The sequence below is a fragment of the Danio rerio genome, chromosome 4 (genome assembly GCF_052040795.2).
Source record: "Danio rerio strain M-AB ecotype USA chromosome 4, GRCz13ab, whole genome shotgun sequence".
In the NCBI taxonomy this organism is placed as follows: Eukaryota; Metazoa; Chordata; class Actinopteri; order Cypriniformes; family Danionidae; genus Danio; species Danio rerio.
The window spans coordinates 73399530-73419682 of record NC_141024.2 but is presented as its reverse complement, the minus strand read 5'-3'; the positions used below and the strand labels follow the sequence as shown (position 1 = coordinate 73419682).

The window sequence follows — 20153 nt, the reverse complement described above, 5'->3', positions numbered from 1 at the left end:
AACCAGCCTGGAAGTGGCCAAAACCCCTCTAAAACCAGCCTGGTTGACCAGCTAAAACCAGCCAACCAGCCTAGGCTGGTTTAAGCTGGATTTTTCAGCAGGGAAGGCATCCCAAATGATGTGACAGGCAACTTGCCCACCTCCAAACACTACTCCAGTCAGGCAAATGTTGCACTAGCTCGCATAATGGCTATAACGTTAATGTAATCCTCCTATAACCAACAGTGGGTCTGGCATTAGGGAACAAGCTGTGGATATGAGACAGAGCTTGAAATTGCGACCGGTTTGGTCGCATATGCGCCCAAAATTGTATCTATGCGATGTCAAAATATATTTGGGAGTGCATAAAATTAATGTCGTGTGACCGGTTTTCACAGCAGAATTAGGAGACATTAAGCATCTTTGCACCTAAAAACACCCAACGCAGCGCTCAGGAATGGTTTAGAACAGTTGACGTGTCAACTTGCAGTAAACAAAGCCCAAAGTACTTGCCCCGCCTCCAAGCTCTTCTTATTGGCTCACTGCGCTAGAACAGAATGCAAATGGACTGTTTAATATCAGCTGTCAATAACCCAAAGCTCAAGAGAGCCTGTTCATTCCCCTGCTTCAAGACCTGCAAGAAGATCCGACTTCTTTCAACCCCTGCGTCAACGGCAGAAACGTAAATATACCACTTTCCAACCCTCTAAGAGAGACCTTGGCATAGTGTGTTTTGTTATAAAATATTCTAGTTAATTAGATGTTTATAACTCATATTTATTAATAACAAAATCTTCCTCAGCTTTTCCTATTTTAAAATCAGGTCTAACTTATCCGACTCTAGCGTATCTTTAAAAAAAGATTGATCACCTTCATGACTTAAAGTGCACTTCGTTTATTGTACATTCGGTCATTTTAGCTACCCTTGTTTAGTCTTTTGAATACAAATACACATTTAATATTCAGCCTTCAGATTTGGCCAGATGATAAACATCTTTACGTTTGTATAATTCAATGAACAACATTTTATTGTTAACTATGCTGTATATTATTTTGGCAGTCGTAGCTGTCTGGCGCCCCGTTTAAAAGGAGTCATTTACCTGTTACACTGCAAAAAATGCTTTTCTTTCTTAGATGTTTTGTCTCGTTTCAAGTTCAAATATCTAAAAACTCTCAAATCAAGAAGAATTTTCTAGAAAAGCAAAACATATCGTCTTGTTTTGAGAAATAATCTGCTAATATTAAGTGACTTTTTCATTAAAACAAGCAAATTAATCTTATGTCAAAAGGAAAAACAAGAATATTTTGCTTACCCCATTGGCAGATTAATTTGCTTGTTTTAAGGAAAAACTCACTTAATATTAGCAGATTATTTCTCAAAACAAGACGATATGTTCTGCTTATCTAGAAAATTCCTCTTGATTTAGGAATTTTTAGATGTTTAGACTAGAAACAAGACAAAAAAATCTAATCTTAATTGGTGCCCTCTTGCGAGGCTAAAATATTAATATCAATACCAAAATATTGATGTTAATATTTGTTATAAATCCGATTATCACCACAGCACCTAATTTAATAGGAAGAGCACAATGATTTGTATTGATTGCCATTCAAAAATGTAACATTTATTTTTATCCGAGTTTGATAAACGGATTGGTTTACGATTATGAAGTAGATGTGGATAGTTACACACAGCCAAAATGTTACTACATTTTAAAAAATCGAAATAACGTGATTATTTAATATTATGTGGTAGTGGATCTTACAATAAGGATTTGTCCTGGGTTGGCCAAATGATCATCCTTGATTTTTTTTTTTTTTTTTTTGCTAGCTTTAGCAATTATTTTCCAGGAAAGAGATATCATTGCTATAATTTACCACTTATTAACTGCAAGTTAAGGGCTGAGATAGCTCTTGAGCGCTGTAGCCTCGAGAAGGGTTTCTGTTTTGGTTGGTGTCATTGAGTTTTTGCTGGTTGATGTTTGATTATAATCCAATCATGCATTACTTGTATATCTGTGTAAAGTTCATTTTCTCGGTAGATTGTGCCACATAAATACACACAATAGAAGGGACAACGGACAGGCATCCACTTTCTAACTGACAAAGTGTTGAGTCAAGCCATTTTTAAGCTTTATAGTTTAGCGCATATCTTTGTCCAAGAATATATTTAGCAACTAGAAATGTCCACTTCTAAAAATGCATACATATACATTGTCCTCCTCGGACATAAATAGGGTTAAAGTATTACTATATTGTATATGATCGTTAGTACAACAGGTGTAGGCGAATATAAAGGTGCCTTCAGGAGTTCCCCTCAATGTGAAGACGACTTGTGAGTATTGTTCAAAAATTGTGAAACGAGGATTTTATTTTTTTTTTTTTCCGTTCAGTTAAATATTTTGACATGTTTTAAAAGGGATGCCTTTTTATATAATAATTACTTTAAATATAATCCATTATTTATTTTTAATTAATTATAATCATATTTTTTTAGCAGACTAAATGACTGAATTTTAAACTTTTTGCTTTTCAGATTTGTCTTTTCTCATTGGTCCTTTTTCCTGGCTAATCGTTCATCATGGAAGGTAGCGAAAATGGGATGGAATATTCAGGCAGAGATCAGAAAACATCTCAAAACAAATGCTGCTCCACAAGTCTGAAGGCAAGACCGCAAGTCCTAAATTACTATTAGCTGATCATTTGATTTGATTATGGGTGCTTTCACACCTGCCTTATTTAGTTCGGTTGAATCGCACTAGAGTTCGTTTGCCCTTTTGGTGCGGTTCGTTTGGGCAGGTGAGAATGCAGCAATCGTACTCGAGTGCGCACCAAAAGCGGACCAAATAACCTCTTCAAGCAGGTCTTGGTACGCTTTCAAACGAACCCTGGAGCGGTTCGTTTGTGGTGAGAATATAATACGTACTAAAACAGGTCCAACCGCTAAAAGTACTGCGCGTTTTGGACTAATTCAGCTGCCGTAGGCCGATGCGCTGTGCATTATGGGATATGGAGGAAAAATATTTGTTGACAGCGCTTTACCAACAGAGAGAGAGAGAGAGAGGGGAAAACATTACCTGATGGATCGTTGGTAATATTTCCGCAAGATGACCATGTCGCAGTTTAGCTAAATGAATTCACATCTCCTCCTGAAGTGACGAGCGATGCATTAAACACTGTTTTCCAGCTGTGGCCGCGCTTCATTTTCGTAATGTATAGTTTGTCTAAAGCAGGGATACAATCAGCCAGCGCAGTCGTCCCTCCAGAGTAAAAGGTTTTGTTTACCTGCGGGAGTTCACTGGCATTTTCCCGCACGTGAATTCTGACCAATCAATAAGCAGTTTAGGAAATATGTTCAACAACATCTGGCCAATGAGAGATGTGGATTTTGTCAGATGACTGCATTTTGGTTTGTTTCAACTGGTTCGGACCAAAGCCAGCCGTGTGGTGTGAAAACGACCCAAAGACGGCAGAAGATGCAACAATGTATCATTTATTACCCTTGGTCCGGACCAAATGAAGCGAACTACAGATGTGAAAGCACCCTATAATACCTTTAGTGGAGTAATACTCTTTCTTCTATCCTTGTCTCTAAAAAGATGTTTATCGGCGCTCTCGCCTTCTGTTACTTCTCTAAATCCATGACGGGGTCTTACACCAAAAGCACCATCACACAGATTGAGAGGAGGTTTGAGATCCCGAGCTCCACCGTTGGTTTCATTGATGGCAGCTTTGAAATGGGTGAGTTGAGGTGCAGAGTAAAGATTCAGGCAGAAGATGACTGTGATGGGATTGAATTGACCCTTCGCCAAGCCACGCCCAAAAACCGCCACCCACCAAACGTGGCTTAGCAACTGTAGCTACGCGCAGGGGCTCTGTCAAGCTTTCGAGCGAGTGCGTATGGATTGTGCAAATCTGATACCCGGTATCCTTAAAGTTTGGATGGGATGGTGGATTTTTTTTCCCTTTTCAAACCTAAAACCCAAGAGGAGAAATGCCAGCGTGGATCAAGCTGTGTGAGGGGCGCTGAAGGAGCGGAGATAAGTTGGTTTTGTTTTGATATTCCTGACACATTCAGTGATAGACTCACAGCAATAACTCGCACACCTAAACAGATCTAAACTGTGTTTCCTACAAAAACACAAAGCAGGTTCTGTTTCACAGTGGTCTTATCCCTTTTCTTCGCTCGGTATTATGGGTAATGCTCCGTTTAAGCCTTCGCCATAACGTTAGTAACTTAGTCATACTAATAGGGAATAATTCATAAGACCAACTAAACTTCTCTGACCACATTTCTAGAACTGCTCGATCGTGCAGATTCGCACTCTATAACATCAGAAAGATCCGACCCTTCTTATCTGAACATGCAGCTCAACTCCTTGTTCAAGCTCTTGTTCTTTCCAGACTGGATTACTGCAACTCTCTACTAGCTGGGCTTCCAGCTAACTCTATCAAGCCTCTTCAACTGCTCCAGAACGCAGCAGCACGAGTGGTCTTTAATGAACCTAAAAGAGCACATGTCACTCCGCTGCTCATCTGTTTGCACTGGCTGCCAGTTGCTGCTCGCATCAAATTCAAAGCTCTGATGTTTGCCTACAAAGCGACTTCTGGCTTTGCTCCTTCTTGTCTGCTCTAACATCTGCAGATCTATGTGCCCTCCAGAAACTTGCGTTCTGTGAATGAACGTCGACTCGTGGTTCCATCCCAAAGAGGGAAGAAATCACTTTCGCGAACGCTCGCGTTAAATCTGCCCAGTTGGTGGAATGAACTCCCTAACTGCATCAGAACAGCAGAGTCACTCGCTATTTTCAAGACACGACTAAAAACTCAACTATTTAGTCTCCACTTCACTTCCTAATCTGCAATTGCCTCTCTGAATATCACACTAACTGTACCCAAAAAAAAAACAAAAAAAACCTAATACTTTCCTTCTTAGACTTTACAGACCTGAAACTTGCCTACAGCACTTATTCATTGTTGCTCTTGGTTGTGTAAATTGCTTCCTTGTCCTCATTTGTAAGTCGCTTTGGATAAAAGCGTCTGCTAAATGACTAAATGTAAATGTAAAATGTAAATAATTAACTCGAGTTATTGATCCAAAAAATGCGAATTGCGAATCTGTTGCTAACTTTACTGAACTTTAAATTGGATCTGTTTCAAGCTACGAATATTTAAAATTACAAATCAACAGAACAAAACCGAGATTTGATCACAAACTGGGCAGCTGCGATCAATATACTTCACCCGCAGCTGTTTTTCATTAATGTATAAAGAGCACACACACATACTGACAGTACTATGTAACTTACTGTACATTGTTCTGGGTCAATAATGCTAATATTCAGCACAAATCCACCAGTTTCCCTTTCTGATCTATGAATGAACTATGTAATAGCACTGTCATGCGTGTTTCCAGTGACGCTATATTTCATTGCACAACAATTAATCTATCAGGCTTTTTGGCTAAAAATAGAGAAATCACGGTTGCATTTATTATTATTATTATTATTAGATTATTTTTAAATTTCACCTCTCTTGCTGAGCATGAGCTAAACTGTTGTATGGTTAGCGTATAAGGCGGCTAGGCTAAGCTAGCTTCAATTTTGATTGATTTATTCTCTAATCGGTTGCCTATTATGTTGTGAATACCCTGCTGAAAAATCCAGCTTAAACCAGGCTAGGCTGGTTGGCTGGTTTTAGCTGGTTAACCAGCCTGGTTTTAGAGGGGTTTTGGCCATTTCCAGGCTGGTTTCCAGCCATTTCCAGCCTGGTCTTAGCTGGTCAGGCTGGAAAATGACCAGCTAAAACCAGCTTGGCCAGCCTGGTTTAAGCTGGACATAGCTGGTTTGGGCTGGGCTCCCAGCCTGGCTTGACTGGTCAAGCTGGTGTTAGCTGGTCATCTCCCAGCCTGACCAGCTAAGACCAGGCTGGAAATGGCTGGTTTAAGCTGTTTTTTTTTTAGTAGGGTATACTCCTGTAATGCATACTGAAGTCCTTGTTTGGCTTTCTCGGATATCTCACCTGTTCGCACACACATTGAAAAAGCCGTGCCAGGTACGAAAGCTTGACAGGCGTAGCAACAGTAACTAAGGATGGCGGGGCTTAGCAAAGGGTCCATTACTGTTAAACAAAAATGAGACAGTTGATTTTTGTATCCTATGAAATAATGTACAATTTGTGATCTGCTTCCAGGTAATATGTTGGTCATTACACTGGTAAGCTATGTTGGTGCTAAGTTTCACAGACCTAAAATCATTGGAGCAGGGGTTCTGCTGATGGGTATAGGAACACTGCTAATGGCTTCACCTCATTTCATTATGGGCCGGTGAGTTTTGAATAAAGTAAAGAATACTCTGTATATTACATTTTAAAGTTAATGAAGATCCACTCTTTAAGCATATGCATTCTTTAGGATCTATATCTGAAATATTGTACAGTATGTACTATTTATGTCTCATTTTATTCTGGCAGGTACAAGTATGGTACAGCTGCCACCCACACTAATGATGCTGGTAATTTCACTGTGATCTCTACATGCTCATACGACTCTCAGGAAACTCTTCAACAGCCTTACTCTGGTAATGCGTTATGTGAAAGGCATATGGGATATTTTAATTGTAAAATGCAATACCTAACAGTTCATGCTATATGTATTGTCTAGGATGCCAAAAAGAGGAAGCTGAAAGCTCACCCTTTTGGGTGATCGTGCTTTTGGGAAACGCTATGCGTGGGATCGGGGAAGCCAGCATTGTCCCTCTGGGAATGTCATTCATAGATGATTATGCACGGCCAGAAAACTCTGCCTTTTACATTGGTGAGAGATATTATCATTATTATTAGTAGCAGTAGTAGTAATATCCCTCATATGACACAATAAAATTGTCTTCGTTTTCTGTAGGTTGTCTAAACACTATTGGAGTGATTGGGCCAATTATTGGTTTTTCACTTGGATCTCTATGTGCTAATCTTTATGTGGATATCGGCCTAGTTAATCAAGGTGAGTTAAAAAGAAATAGGTGTACAGCTATCTTAGTGGTTTTTAACTAAATGAAATTCAATATTGCTTTTATATATGCACTGTGGTAATGCTTATTGTTTTTGAAGAACAAAAATTGTAAACAACAAGGTTCTAGAGCTGGCAGAATAGTGAATATCCAGCCTGATCTCACGAGAAAACGTAAGTATTTTACGTTTTGTCAGTGTACATTTACATTTACATTTAGTCATTTAGCAGACGCTTTTATCCAAAGCGACTTACAAATGAGGACAAGGAAGCAATTTACACAACTAAGAGCAACAATGAATAAGTGCTATAGGCAAGTTTCAGGTCTGTAAAGTCTAAGAAGGGAAGTATTTGTAGTATTAGTATGTATTTTTTTATTTATTTATTTTTTTTTGGGTACAGTTAGTGTGATATTCAGAGAGACAATTGCAGATTAGGAAGTGTAGTGGAGACTAAATAGTTGAGTTTTTAGTCGTTTCTTGAAAGACAGCGAGTGACTCTGCTGTTCTGATGCAGTTAGGGAGTTCATTCCACCAACTGGGCAGATTGAGCGTGAGCGTTCGCGAAAGTGATTTCTTCCCTCTTTGGGATGGAACCACGAGGCGACGATCATTCACAGAACGCAAGTTTCTGGAGGGCACATAGATCTGCAGAAGTGAGAGCAGATAAGGAGCAAAGCCAGAAGTCGCTTTGTAGGCAAACATCAGAGCTTTGAATTTGATGCGAAGTGTAGTGGTTAATTCGTACGAATTCGAACTAGTTCAGTCGTACAAAATTGTAAGATTTTAAAAAGGAGGCGTGGCCCCTAACCCCAACCATCATTGGGTGATGAGCAAATCATACTAAATTGTACGAATTAGATCATACAAATTAGCCAATAAATCAAAAGGTTACGAATTGCCGTGAGATTGCGTTGGAATTTCACAGAGCTTGGTACCATCACTGTGGAACAGGAGAACACGGCAGAGCATAAGACCACGAAGACCAGGACGCTTCAAGGCAATAAACAAGATAGCATAATAGGGCAAGTGACCAAAGATCGCGTGTCAACCTTAATTGTTGTGACCAGCAGGTTAGCTCCAGATGAAAGGCTTAAAAGGCTAATAGAATTTGGAGCTGGAGAATCTATCAGTCTGGACAAAGTCAGTGGACTGATCTAATAAGGTAGAAGGAAGATGGAGCGACAAATGTGGAAGGGCTGAAAGGAAAGGCTCCTGAGAACTGAATGGTGGAAGTATCAAGACTGAGCTGGAGGAGTAGTCAATAATGATTCATGTTGGGTTTTTGTGGTTGTTTATCACAACTAACCACAGCCTTTAGGTTCATAAAAAGTGACTAAAGGAAATCTTTGCAGCTAAATGACTAAAAAAAAGACTGCAAAAACAGTTAAAGCCAGCCTAAAGACACAACAGCGAGAGGGCTGGGTCTGCCTTCTCCACAGGCAGCGCTTGGAGGTTCACTACTTGGTCCCTGAAAGGAGTGGTAGGAACCTTGGGCATGCAGCAGGGCCGAGGTCTCAAAATAACATATAAGTTAGCTGGTCCAAATTCCAGGCATGATTTGTTGACAGAAAATGCCTACATGCTTGTGCCTGTCCAGGGGCCAGCCATAAATCAGTGCCTCCATGCTAAGAGAGATCTCAAACAGAGAAGATGGAACTGGATTAGGTGGATACCTAGAAGCACAAGAGGGTGACCTGGATTTTCCTGAATCACAGTAGCAACTGGACCGCACCAGGGTCCAGCCACCATACTCCTGTAATCACACTCTGCTGTGAGAGCCAAGGGCTGCACAGTTGAGCTTGTCTGGCAAGCTACGTAGCAGTTTTACCATGCCTGGTGAAATGCGATGGCCATGCTGTCCATCCTGACAGCACGTGTAGCTGGAACAGACATAGATTGGGAAACACTGCCAACAACTTCAGGCATTAAATTTACCAATGCAGCCAGGCTTGACGAAATGAGTTTCTTTCGAAGGGTGGCAGGGCGCACTCTTATGGATAGGATGAGGAGCTCTGACACCCGGGAGGAGCTCGGAGTAGAGTCGCTGCTCCTCCACATCGAGAGAAATCAGCTGAGGTGGCACGGGCATCTGTTTCGGATGCCTCCTGGACGCCTACCTAGGGAGGTGTTCCAGGCATGTCCCACTGGGAGGCGGCCTCGGAGAAGACCCAGGACACGCTGGAGGGACTATGTCTCTCGGCTGGTCTGGGAACGCCTCAGGATCCCCCCTGGGGATAGGGAAGTCTGGGATTCTCTCCTAAGACTGCTGCCCCTGCGACCCGGCCCCGGAAAAGCGGCAGATGATTGAATGAATGAATGAATGATGAATGCAGCCAGGCAGATGTCTGAAAACTTGTTCCAGACCAAGCTGATCTGTAGAAGCAAGGTTCATCCAGGGAATGAATGCACAGCAACACAATTAGTTAAAGTGTACCCTAAGTGTGCTGTCATGCTATGCCCATGTGGGAACTTTTGCTGTCACAAAGCTAGTACTGAAGTGGTCTCATATGTCCTATTCTGAGTGGCATGTTGCTGATGTCAAATGTCCTAGGAAACTCTGAAAGCTTTCAGGTCCAATCTTTCTTGTCAAATTACTCTGACAGGTCACTACTGACTGCAACATAGCGCCTGAGTTCAGGTCCATTCCAAGAAAAGATCAACTCCACGTGAAGGGGAGGGAACTCTTTTCTTGGTTGATCTGAATGGGGTGCGATGAAGTAGGTTTGAGAAACGTTTTACATCTCAGCTGGAAGAACGGCACAATTGCGACTTTTGCCAAAGAACAGCAATCTCTTCACAAGATGGGCAGCTGTGGATTTTACCACAGTGACTACACCACTAGCCACTATGACAGGCTGAGCAGCGCTAACCAGGCTGACAGAATCAGTACCAGTGGCACCATCAGAGTGACCACCGACGCACCAGCAGTGGGGCAGCTTGGGGTAGGAGTACCCTTCTCGAAAAGCAGCGCAACCTGAGGAAGGAAGTGTTGCCACGCTTACCTGCTCTAAGTGTTCTGTAAGTAGGCTGGAGGCATGAGAGGAAGGAGCCCATCCTCTAATCGTGACCTCCTGGCCATTGGTGAACTGTTGCATCGAGGCGGCAAGCTGGAAAGCAACGCACCCCAGGCACTCAAGAACCTGCTCACATGGGTGTCAACTAATGCTGTCCTCTTTGACCATAGGCACATGTTCCTTTACCATTGAGAACTCCCAGGCAAAGTCCCTAAAAGGGTCACCAAGCTGGCATTTCCAAACCAGCAGTGTGACCATCACTCTTCCCAGGGAACAGACAGCTGACTTGGTGGTGAGAGTAAGTCATGCAAGACCCCTAAGGAGAGATGGCGTGCGGCCCAGCCAGGACCCCTTGGGGATTGTGCCGAGCATGCAGAGTCCCCACCATGTCAATCTGTTATATTCTCGCATTCCATGCATCTATCTGGAAGAGCACAGCCATTATAACTGAATGGAGCTGGGGCCACGAGCACTAAAGAGTGTGCCCTATGCTTTCTTCAGATAAAAACAATTCACCTTCTGATGCCACGCTGGATTTCTGTTCACCGGAGTCATTGAACGAGTGTGCAGCCACCCCAAAGAACGCACTGTAGACTCATCCAAAGCCTGCATGATTTGTGCTGACGAGTAGCGGGAGAGCGACTGGGATTACTTGGCAACTGCTCACCACAGTGCTGGGAGGAACAGTGGGTGCTCACACTTTCTGAAGCGAAAGTCTTATGAGCCTCCTCTCAAGGCAACCTTTAAACTCTTAATTGTGGAGTGGCTACATCTGTGAGAGCTGCACTTAACATATAAATCAAAGTGATTGGCCTTTCTAAGGGAATCCCCTAGTCCAGGGGTGGCCAATTCTGTTCCTGGAGATCTACCTTCCTGCAGATTTCAGTTGCAACCCTTATCAAACACACCTGTCTGTAATTATCAAGTGGATTTCAGGTCCTAATTAATTGGTTCAGGTGGGTTTGATTAGGGTAGGAGCTAAACTGTACAGGAAGGTGGATCTCCAGGAACAGGATTGAGCACCCCTGCCCTAGTCGATCAACTCAAGATAAGCTCATAGTGATCTACTAAGGGGGAACCAAAGACATTTACCATTCAACATCTATAATACATTACCATCTGCACATCATATTCCTTTGCTGTCAATAACCAACCTGGTTGATTCACTGCATATGTCTTCATCTGACAAATGTAATATTTGTTTGTGTATTCTGTTCTCTTTATAAGAAAGCGTGACAATCACACCACAGGACTCTCGCTGGGTTGGGGCTTGGTGGTTGGGTTATGTGGTGTCTGGCCTGTTGACTCTCCTTGCTGCTTTTCCTTTTGGGTTCCTGCCAAGAGCTCTGCCTGAAAACTCCCAAATCTCTGAGCCAGACCACCCCTCAGAACAGCACAAAAATCCACCAAGCATTATGGAGATAGTCAAAGGTATGGCATCCTTATGAAGTTATCTCACATTACATTAAAAAAAATTTCGTATTGTTTAAAAACTGCCTATTTACTTGTTTTCTAGATTTTGCACCATCTTTTAAGCGTCTGCTTGCCAATAAGATCTACATTCTGTACCTTGCTCACAGTATAGTGGCATTCAACGACTTTGCCATAGGCATAACATACACGCCAAAATATCTGGAACAGCAGTTTGGACAAAGTGCATCGAAAACCAACTTTCTGATAGGTGACGAATGTGATGGTTACTGGAGTTTTCCTTTATTTTCAGTCTGTTTGAATATGTTGTGTTTATTTATACTGTTCACAGGAATTACATCGATTCCAACATTTGCTCTGGGTATTTTCCTGAGTGGGATGATGATGAAGAGATTTAAATGGGGTCTGCTGGCATCTGCAAGAGTGAATTTGTACACTGGTGTCACCACATTGTTTTTGACCATAACTTTCTTTGCTCTCAGCTGTAAGAATCTAGATGTCGCTGGGGTTACGGCGCCCTATCAAAGGTTCTTATTCCTATCTGCATATTTAAAGTATTCATTTTTAAATCACTTGTAGGTTATTGGACAACATAATGACAACATAACAATTGTTCATGTGGCAGATCTACTGAAGTTCAGGATATTATAAGTGATGTACTCCCTTCTTGCAATGCTGACTGTGGGTGTCCAGACCTCCAATGGGATCCAGTGTGTGGAGAGAATGGAGTGACCTACATTTCACCTTGCCATGCGGGCTGTAATTCCACCAAGGGGGCAGGATGGAATATGGTAAATGAGGAAAACAGCAAACTTATATTCTTTATTACATTTTTGTGAGAGTATTTTCCGCTTTCTTGTCTTGTTTCCGTTTGACAGACATTCCATGACTGCGGGTGTATTCAGAGCTGGGGACTGAGCATTGGTAACTCCTCCGCAGTGCTTGGCCAGTGTTCACGAGATCCCAACTGCAACAGATTCTTCTACATTTATCTGGGATTGCAGTCTTTGGCCTTCTTTGTGTACAGTCTTGGCACTGTTCCCTTTCTCACCATGTCTATGAGGTTCCATTTGACTTCTTTCTGTACTGTTTGCTAATATTTTTGCTTCTCAAGAGTAGAATATGAATTAACAAAAAGTTTAAACGTAAGTTTACACCACTGTGGTCATCCTGTTAACAATGCTGTGTGTTCACACCACCACTGTCTATAGCAGGGACGTCAAACTATATTCCTGGAGGGCCGCAGCTCTACACAGTTTAGCTCCAACCCTAATAAAACACACCTGATCAAACTAATTGAGTTCTTCAGGCTTGCCTAAAACCTACAGGTAAGTGTGTTGGAGCAGGGTTGGAACTAAACTGTGCAGGGCTGCGGCCCTCCAGGAATTGAGTTTGACACCCCTGGTCTACAGCATTTTTTGTTCTGGTCACTCACTTTGCCATTGACCCTCTGAGGTTAGAACATGTTTACATATCAATGTTCTGATAATTAAATCTGAACACAAATTCCTCACCTCCAAGTGGCTTTTAAGTGTTACTTTTTTTTAGAGTAAGTTGGGTCATGACCGAAGGGACAAGCTCTCGGATACAAGCAGCCAAAAATTGTTTCCTCTGCAGGGTGCACCTATATAGACAGGTGGAGGAGGAGAGGTTAGGAGTAGAGCCGCTGCTTCTCCACATCGAGAGAAGTCAGCTGAGGCGGCTCTGACATCTGTTTCGGATGCCTCCTGGACGCATACCTAGGGAGTTGTTCATGGCATGTCTCACCAGGGGGAGGCCTTAGGGAAGACCTAGGATATGCTGTAGTGACTGTGTCTTTTTGACTGGCCTGGGAATGCCTCGAGATCCCTCCTGAGGAGCTGGAGGAAGTGTCTGGGGAGAGGGAAGTCTGAGGTTTTCTCCTAAGACTGCTGACCTTACGACCCGGCCCCGGGAAACCGGATGAAAATGAATGAATGAGTTAGCTCACCCAAATATGATAATTCTGTTATTAATTACTGAAGATTTTCCCTTATACTTATACTGTACTTTTGTTTTTCCTTCTATTTTGTACCATTACTCTTTTATTTCTTCTAATAGACTTACGAGTGACAATAGTTGGCTATTTATTTATTTTATCTGCACTAGTCGTTTGGTATTGGCTTTAAGCAACTAGTCATTTCTTAATTTGAGCTGGATGAGCGCGTGGCGTCTGGTTTGTCTCCGTCTAGGTCCCTCCCACCTTGTTATCACATTACTAGTTAGGTTTTCCATTGTTGTTTTCCTTGTGTGGTACTGCATAGTCTCAAGTCTTGTCTTGCCCTGCCTTCTCAGCCCAGTCTAGTTTTACATTCTAGTTAACGTTTCCCCCCCTGGGGCTCGTGTGTCTTCAGGTACCTTCTCGTAGTCCGCAGGGCTGGCTCTGTCAGTCTTGCAGGGGCTTGGGGAGCGGTCCGGGTCAATAAGCATACCTGGTCCCCAGATGTCGGCAATGGTACAGAGGACTTCTTGTCTGGTGGCGAGGTGGCCATGGGTCTTTGTTTGCAGGTCGCCATTTTGGGGTTCTTCCACTCTTTATCAACATTTCTGGGGATTGGATGCTGTTGCCAGCTTGATGCCTTCCATCAGCTCTGGCCAGGTGGCAGGGGCGTGGAGCAGAACAAGTTGTCGTTGCTAAGAGGGCAATATCTGCAGCAGGTGGTCAATAACAAGCCTCTTAATGGCTGATGGTTGGTCTTTCAACAGCCAAATGCAGGCCGGTTGCATCAACTCCAGTGCCTGCTTTATGGCTGAAGTGTGCTGGGCTAGTGTCTGCTACTGGTACTGCTGCTGGTACTGACACGCATCACAGTTTTTGGCTTAAAAGAGCCAAAACCTGGTGACTGACCACCTGCCTCTCATTCTCACTCTCAGCGGCGAAGCCTGCTAGCTGGTGTTGATAACACCCCAGCTCTGCAAGCTGGCGGAGCTTCAGCCCCAGGCGCGAGTGGTAAAAGTACAGAGAAAGAGAGAACGGAACACAAAAAAACAGTCCAGATTATAATACCTGTCACGTGTTACTCCTCAATCTGCCCGCATTCTCCACCAGATGTCGCAGGTGAGAGATGGCACAGACACAGAGACAGTTCAAATCCCTGTAAGGTGATTAATTAGGAGTGGTAGGAGTGAAGCAGAGGAAAAAGTGCACTGGGATATGGAAGGCATTGTGTTCAGATTGAGGGGAAGGAGTCAATTCCTTGGCAACCCTGACACCATACTGACATACCTGTATTTGTATTGCTAATTAAATTCTATTAATGATTCATCCACAAAGTGTCAATTGGTTAGTCTTGAAATATATACTGCATATATTTTACCAATGGCAACCCTACTCACAATTTTTGTGTCACATAGGCCAAAAAGAGCACTCTTATATGAAGCTATTAGATTTGAGGATAATGTTGTATTAATATTTGATTTTTTATTAAAAATGCTTATTGACAAATGTTCTTGCAGGATTGTGGATCCTGAGCTGAAGTCTCTCTCCGTGGGAATGTTACTGTTAGCTGTAAAAGTTTTGGGTGAGTTTGTGGTGTTTGGTAAGGTACAACATATTTACTATATAGCCTAACCCTGCTAAAAATCCAGCCTAGGCTGGTTTTAGCTGGTTGACCAGCCTGGTTTTAGCGGGGTTTTGTCACTTCCAGGCTGGTTTCCAGCCATTTCCAGCCTGGTCTTAGCTGGTCAGCCTGGAAAGTGACCAGCTAAAACCATCTAAAACCAGCTTGATCATCCTGGTTTAAGCTGGACATAGCTGGTTTTGGCTGGGCCCCCAGCCTGGCTAGCTAAAACCAGGCTGGAAATGGCTGGAAACCACCCTGGAAGTGGCCAAAACCCCTATAAAACCAGGCTGGTCAACCAGCTAAAACCAGCCAACCATCCTTGGCTGTTTTAAGCTGGATTTTTCAGCAGGGAAGACAGGGGTCTTGGTCCTGGAGGGCCGGTGTCCTGGGGAGTTTAGCTCCAACCCTAATCACCACACCTGAACCAGCTAATTAAGCTCTTACTAGGTATACTAGAAACTTCCTGGCAGGTGTGTTGAAGCAATTCAGAGCTAAACTATGTTGGACACCGGCCCTCGGGGACCGAGTTTGGACACCCCTGGCCCACGACCTACATCTAGCCCTGGTCCAGTACTGTTCATTTTCAATTCAGTTTCACTTTTTTTAAAGGTGGTATTCCTGCTCCCATTTACTTTGGTGCTCTTATTGACTCTACCTGTCTGAAATGGGGGCTGAAGAAATCGTGTGGAAGAGGTGCCTGCAGAATCTATGACATTGAGACATTCAGGTGAGCACATCTGGCTATAACTATTATATTTCCCCTTTTCAATTCTATAAATTTTAATGTATAGAAAATCTGACTAATACTAACCTATTATTGGTTCCCATAAGGTTCCTCTTTCAGGGGCTGACCATGTGTCTTCGAGTATTAGCCAGTTCCCTGCTCTGGATAGCCACCATAAAAATAAAGAGAGAATTTCGGAACGATAAACACATGTCCAAAGACATAAAACTGCAACAGCCTATGCTGTAAAATCCAGACCACCAGGAGGGTAAATGAATGTTCTGTGGTGTTTCATTTTTTTTTTTATTGCATGTGTTATGCATGTGTGCATTGTTTAATTATGTATTATAATTATTATATGCATTATTAGAAATGTTATTGCTGCAGTTTTTAAAAATATAATTAAGTAAAAAAAAAATCTATTGGTTTAATTTATTTTCATAATTTGTGTGTGACTATTAATAGAAGTAATTTATATTTATTCATGACATTTAACGGTAACACTTTAGAATAACAATACGTTATAACTAGTTTAAAGATCAGTAATTAGTTAATGAGTTACAAATGACTTGTTAAATAAAAGTTAATAGTTTGTACATTATTTATTACTGTGCCTTATAGATAGCCAATTGTCATGACTGTGTTTGTCCACCAGATGCCACTGTAGTTCGCCAGCAACCCCCAGCGGACTACAGTGGCTTTAGAACTACATTTCCATACATTCTTTCGCATACACACCTGGTCTGTCATCTACACTGATTTACTACCACAGCTGTCTCTGTTCTCTGTGATTACCTGGACTATATATTCAGCCATTCATCCTCTGTTTGTCAGTTGGTCGTTGTCCTTGTTGGTATGTTGTTCCTGATCTTGCTCTTGCTCTTGTATCTTGTCTTAGTGTTAAAGTCTAGTTCAAGTTTAATCTGTTTGAGTTGCTCGTTTGTTTGTTTATTTTGTTAATTTGCTACTTTGATTTTTGGATTTTGTCACTGTTGCTGCACTTTCACATTAAAGATCTGCACTTGGATTCTACACCCGTTTTTGTTCCTGTTCTTGATCACCATAACGTGACAGCCAATAGGTAACTTGCATGCTGTTAGTTAACAAGGTATAAATGGTTTGTTAACTGTATTTTAATGATTTATAACTATAACTAATACATTATTAATAGGTCATGAACAAGCTGTTGGTAAATTATTTACTAAAGACTTGTTAAGTATCAGTTAATAGTTTATATATGTTATTGGGACGTTATTCTAAAGTTGCAAGTATTTTTCATTTATTAACTCTTAGTAAATCACCTTAGTAAATCACTCTTAGATACTCATCCCGAGGTCCTCAGATTAGGCGGAGTCACTGATTGGATCCAAGACCAGCGACGTGATGATCCCAAGGATTCCATATCTGGGACCAGGCCATATCCTGAGCTGCTGCTGCGCTGATGGTCGTGGGGAGTGGAGAACATGAGTCTGATTCCAGCGACGCTCCAGGGACAGACGAGTCTTCGCTGAGGCCATCTTCCTGCCTAAACCACGGCGAATGAAGCTCTGCACAAGACTTTTGGCCAGCGGAGAAATTAAAATGGTCGTGCCCAACTGAGTCTGGTTCTCTCAAGGTTTTTTTTCTTCACTCCCATCAGGTGAAGTTTTTTTTCCCTCTCCGCTGTCGCCACTGCCTCGCATGGTTCAGGATTGGTAGAGCTACGCATCGATGAATTTGCTCTTCAATGTTTGAACTCTCAGTAATGAATAAATCACACTGAACTGAGCTAAACTGAACTAAACTGAACTTAAACACTAAAACCTGAACCACACTGTTCCAGTTACTATGACCATTTATGTGAAGCTGCTTTGACACAATCTACATTGTAAAAGCGCTTTACAAATAAAGCTGAATTGAATTGAATAGTAAATGAGGAATAGTTGCAACTTTAGAATAACGTCCCAATAACACACATAAGCTAATAGCTAACACTTAACTAGTATATAATAATAATAATTCCTTACATTTATATAGCGCTTTTCTGGGCACTCAAAGCGCTTTACACAGTGGGGGGGGATCTCCTCATCCAGCACCAGTGTGCAGCATCCACCTGGATGACGCGACGGCAGCCATTTTGCGCCAGAACGCACACCACACGCCAGCTGATTGGTGGAGAGGAGAAAGTGATGAAGCCAATTGGAGGGTTAGGAGGCCGTGATGGACAGAGACGCCCCCTGCTGGCCTCACTAACACCACTTCCGGCAGCAACCTAGCTTTCCCATGTGGTCTCCCATCCAGGTACTGACCGGGCGCAGCCCTGCCTAGCTTCAGTGAGCGACCATGTGAGAGTTGCAGATAGCTAGCTGCCGGCGATATTAACTCACACTTTACAGATGAGTTGTTCATAGTTTGTTAACCATCTAATAATACCAGTGAAACTTTTCTAATAAAAAGAATTTTGTATTTATTTTGTTTTTATGTTTAGCACAAAAAGTGCCCAAAGCTCATGGGTTTGTATTCTGTTGTATGCTGCTGTTCTGCCATGTAATGGCTATGTGTGTTTCTATACATTAAACACAATGTTCAACATTTCATCTGTGGAGTTTCTTTGGTAAAATAGAGCACACGGAAAAGACTATGAGTGGAACAAGGTTAAGGTCCAAATATTATATATTTTCAATTTTAAAATCAAATTTCTTAAGCTTGAACTTGTTCCATCCATTTGCTGTTTTACAAAGTTTCACTGGTATTATTAGATGGTAAACAAACTATGATCAACTGATCTGTAAAGTGTGAGTTAATATACTAGTTAAGTGTTAGCTATTAGCTTATGTGTGTTATTGGGACGTTATTCTAAAGTTGCAACTATTCCTCATTTACTAAGAGTTACTAAATGATAAATACTTTAGAACTTTAGAATAACGTCCCAATAACATATATAAACTATTAACTGATACTTAACAAGTCTTTAGTAAATAATTTACCAACAGCTTGTTCGTGATCTATTACTAAATTATTAGTTATAGTTATAAATCATTCAAATACAGTTAACAAGTCATTTATAACTGGTTAACTAACAGCATGTAAGTTATCTATTGGCTATCTGTAAGGCACTGTTGTAAATAATTAACAAACAATTAACTTTTATTAAACAAGTCATTTGTAACTCATTAAATAACAGTTTATTAATGATCTATTAACTAATTATAACAGATAGTTATTCTAAAGTGTTACCCATTTAACATATTATTAAAGATTCAAGTTAAATTTGGTGTTTTAAATTCAATGTTTGTAACACTGTGCTTGTTAATTGTAACATATTTGATGGACACAAATTACAGTTATGAGTTATTGACGCTAATAAAACATTTTGAGGTTTGATGTAAATTGTCGAAGAGCATAATTTACAAATCTTGCTGTATTAAAAGACCTCTGTTGTGCTTTTTATTTGGTATATTAACGTCCATGCACTGTATAACGTTGTTTATAAATGTAAAACACTTGTAAAGTTTTTAAATTTACATTCACACAAACGGATATATTTCAACGTTTTTTTCTTTTAATTTGAATGATTTTGGTGACAAAGATAAGCCCAAATTCAGTATCTTAGAAAATCTGAATAAAACTTAAGACCAAGCAAAGAACGGATTTTTAGAAATCTCTATGAAATGTCATACATTTTGTGGGACTACCTTGCTGAAAAATCCAGCTTAAACCAGCCTAGGCTGGTTGGCTGGTTTTAGCTGGTCGACCAGGCTGGTTTTAGAGGGGTTTAGGCCACTTCCAGGCTGGTTTCCAGCCATTTCCAGCCTGGTCTTAGCTGGTCAGGCTGGGAGATGACCAGCTAAAACCAGCTTGACCAGCCTAGCCAAGCTGGAAGTCCAGTTAAAACCAGCTATATCCAGCTTAAACCAGGCTAGTCAAGCTGGTTTTAGCTGGATTTGGCTGGTCACGGCTCCAAATGAATAGACGCTTTTTTTTAATAGACGAGGTTTTCAGCCTTCATAAAGCACATAAACACTGTTTTTTTCTCAATAAAATCCATGTTAGCCATTAAGCAATGAAGCTAGAGTCACCGGGCAGACAGAAGCCCTGCCCATTAAGCGAATCAGCGTCTGTTCTGAAGTGAATTTGACGTGCGAATGAAGCGAGTAAACTCAGATGTTCACAAGGCTATTTATGCGCGAATAGCGCAATTTATCCGTTCTTTCCGGATCTGATGCGAACACAGCATTAGACTATCCAGACAAAAATGGGTCCCATTCCAGCCCTGTACAGATGCATATTGAACATTAATGTGCTGTGTGGGGAAAACAAAGAGAAAATAATCTGGCCACAAATATTCTAAAACACAAGTCAATCTTAATGTATTCCTTCATGAAGTATAAAAACAAACCACAAAGCCAAATGCACACTCCATTTTCTCTATGTTTATGA

The 20153-nt window shown here is 41.5% G+C and overlaps 1 protein-coding gene across 12 annotated transcripts; it reads left to right on the top strand.

Moving 5' to 3' along the window:
* Window positions 1-438: 438 nt before the first annotated feature.
* On the top strand, window positions 439-19097 carry LOC100536648 (solute carrier organic anion transporter family member 1C1). Of its 12 annotated transcripts, none has more exons than XR_015484035.2 (16): window positions 537-661; window positions 2516-2644; window positions 3579-3720; window positions 6172-6304; window positions 6451-6557; window positions 6641-6793; window positions 6878-6976; window positions 11226-11429; window positions 11515-11679; window positions 11761-11832; window positions 11912-11956; window positions 12055-12220; window positions 12308-12492; window positions 14904-14968; window positions 15620-15737; window positions 15842-16766. XR_015484035.2 is itself a non-coding variant. In XM_087249917.2 (16 exons), exons 3-16 carry the CDS (start codon window positions 2561-2563, stop codon window positions 15981-15983), a joined length of 1959 nt encoding a protein of 652 aa, XP_087106043.2. In that variant the 5' UTR covers window positions 582-661; window positions 2252-2314; window positions 2516-2560; the 3' UTR covers window positions 15984-16766. The 12 variants fall into 12 exon arrangements, 6 of the variants coding, with proteins under 6 accessions (XP_087106042.2, XP_087106044.2, XP_088506967.1 ...); XR_015484030.2 differs by having other exon boundaries at window positions 11761-11956; window positions 15842-16120; window positions 16430-16766; XR_015484032.2 differs by having other exon boundaries at window positions 540-661; window positions 3644-3720; window positions 11761-11956; window positions 15842-16120; window positions 16430-16766.
* The last annotated feature ends 1056 nt before the right edge of the window (window positions 19098-20153 follow it).

Excerpts from the sequence above, each read along its gene's own strand:
- LOC100536648 (XM_087249916.2), top strand. The coding sequence starts at position 2,561 with ATGGAAGGTAGCGAAAATGGGATGGAATATTCAGGCAGAGATCAGAAA. Across the intron at positions 6,558-6,640 it reads TCTTCAACAGCCTTACTCTG|GATGCCAAAAAGAGGAAGCT; the intron begins GTAATGCGTTAT and ends TGTATTGTCTAG. Across the intron at positions 11,430-11,514 it reads CATTATGGAGATAGTCAAAG|ATTTTGCACCATCTTTTAAG; the intron begins GTATGGCATCCT and ends CTTGTTTTCTAG.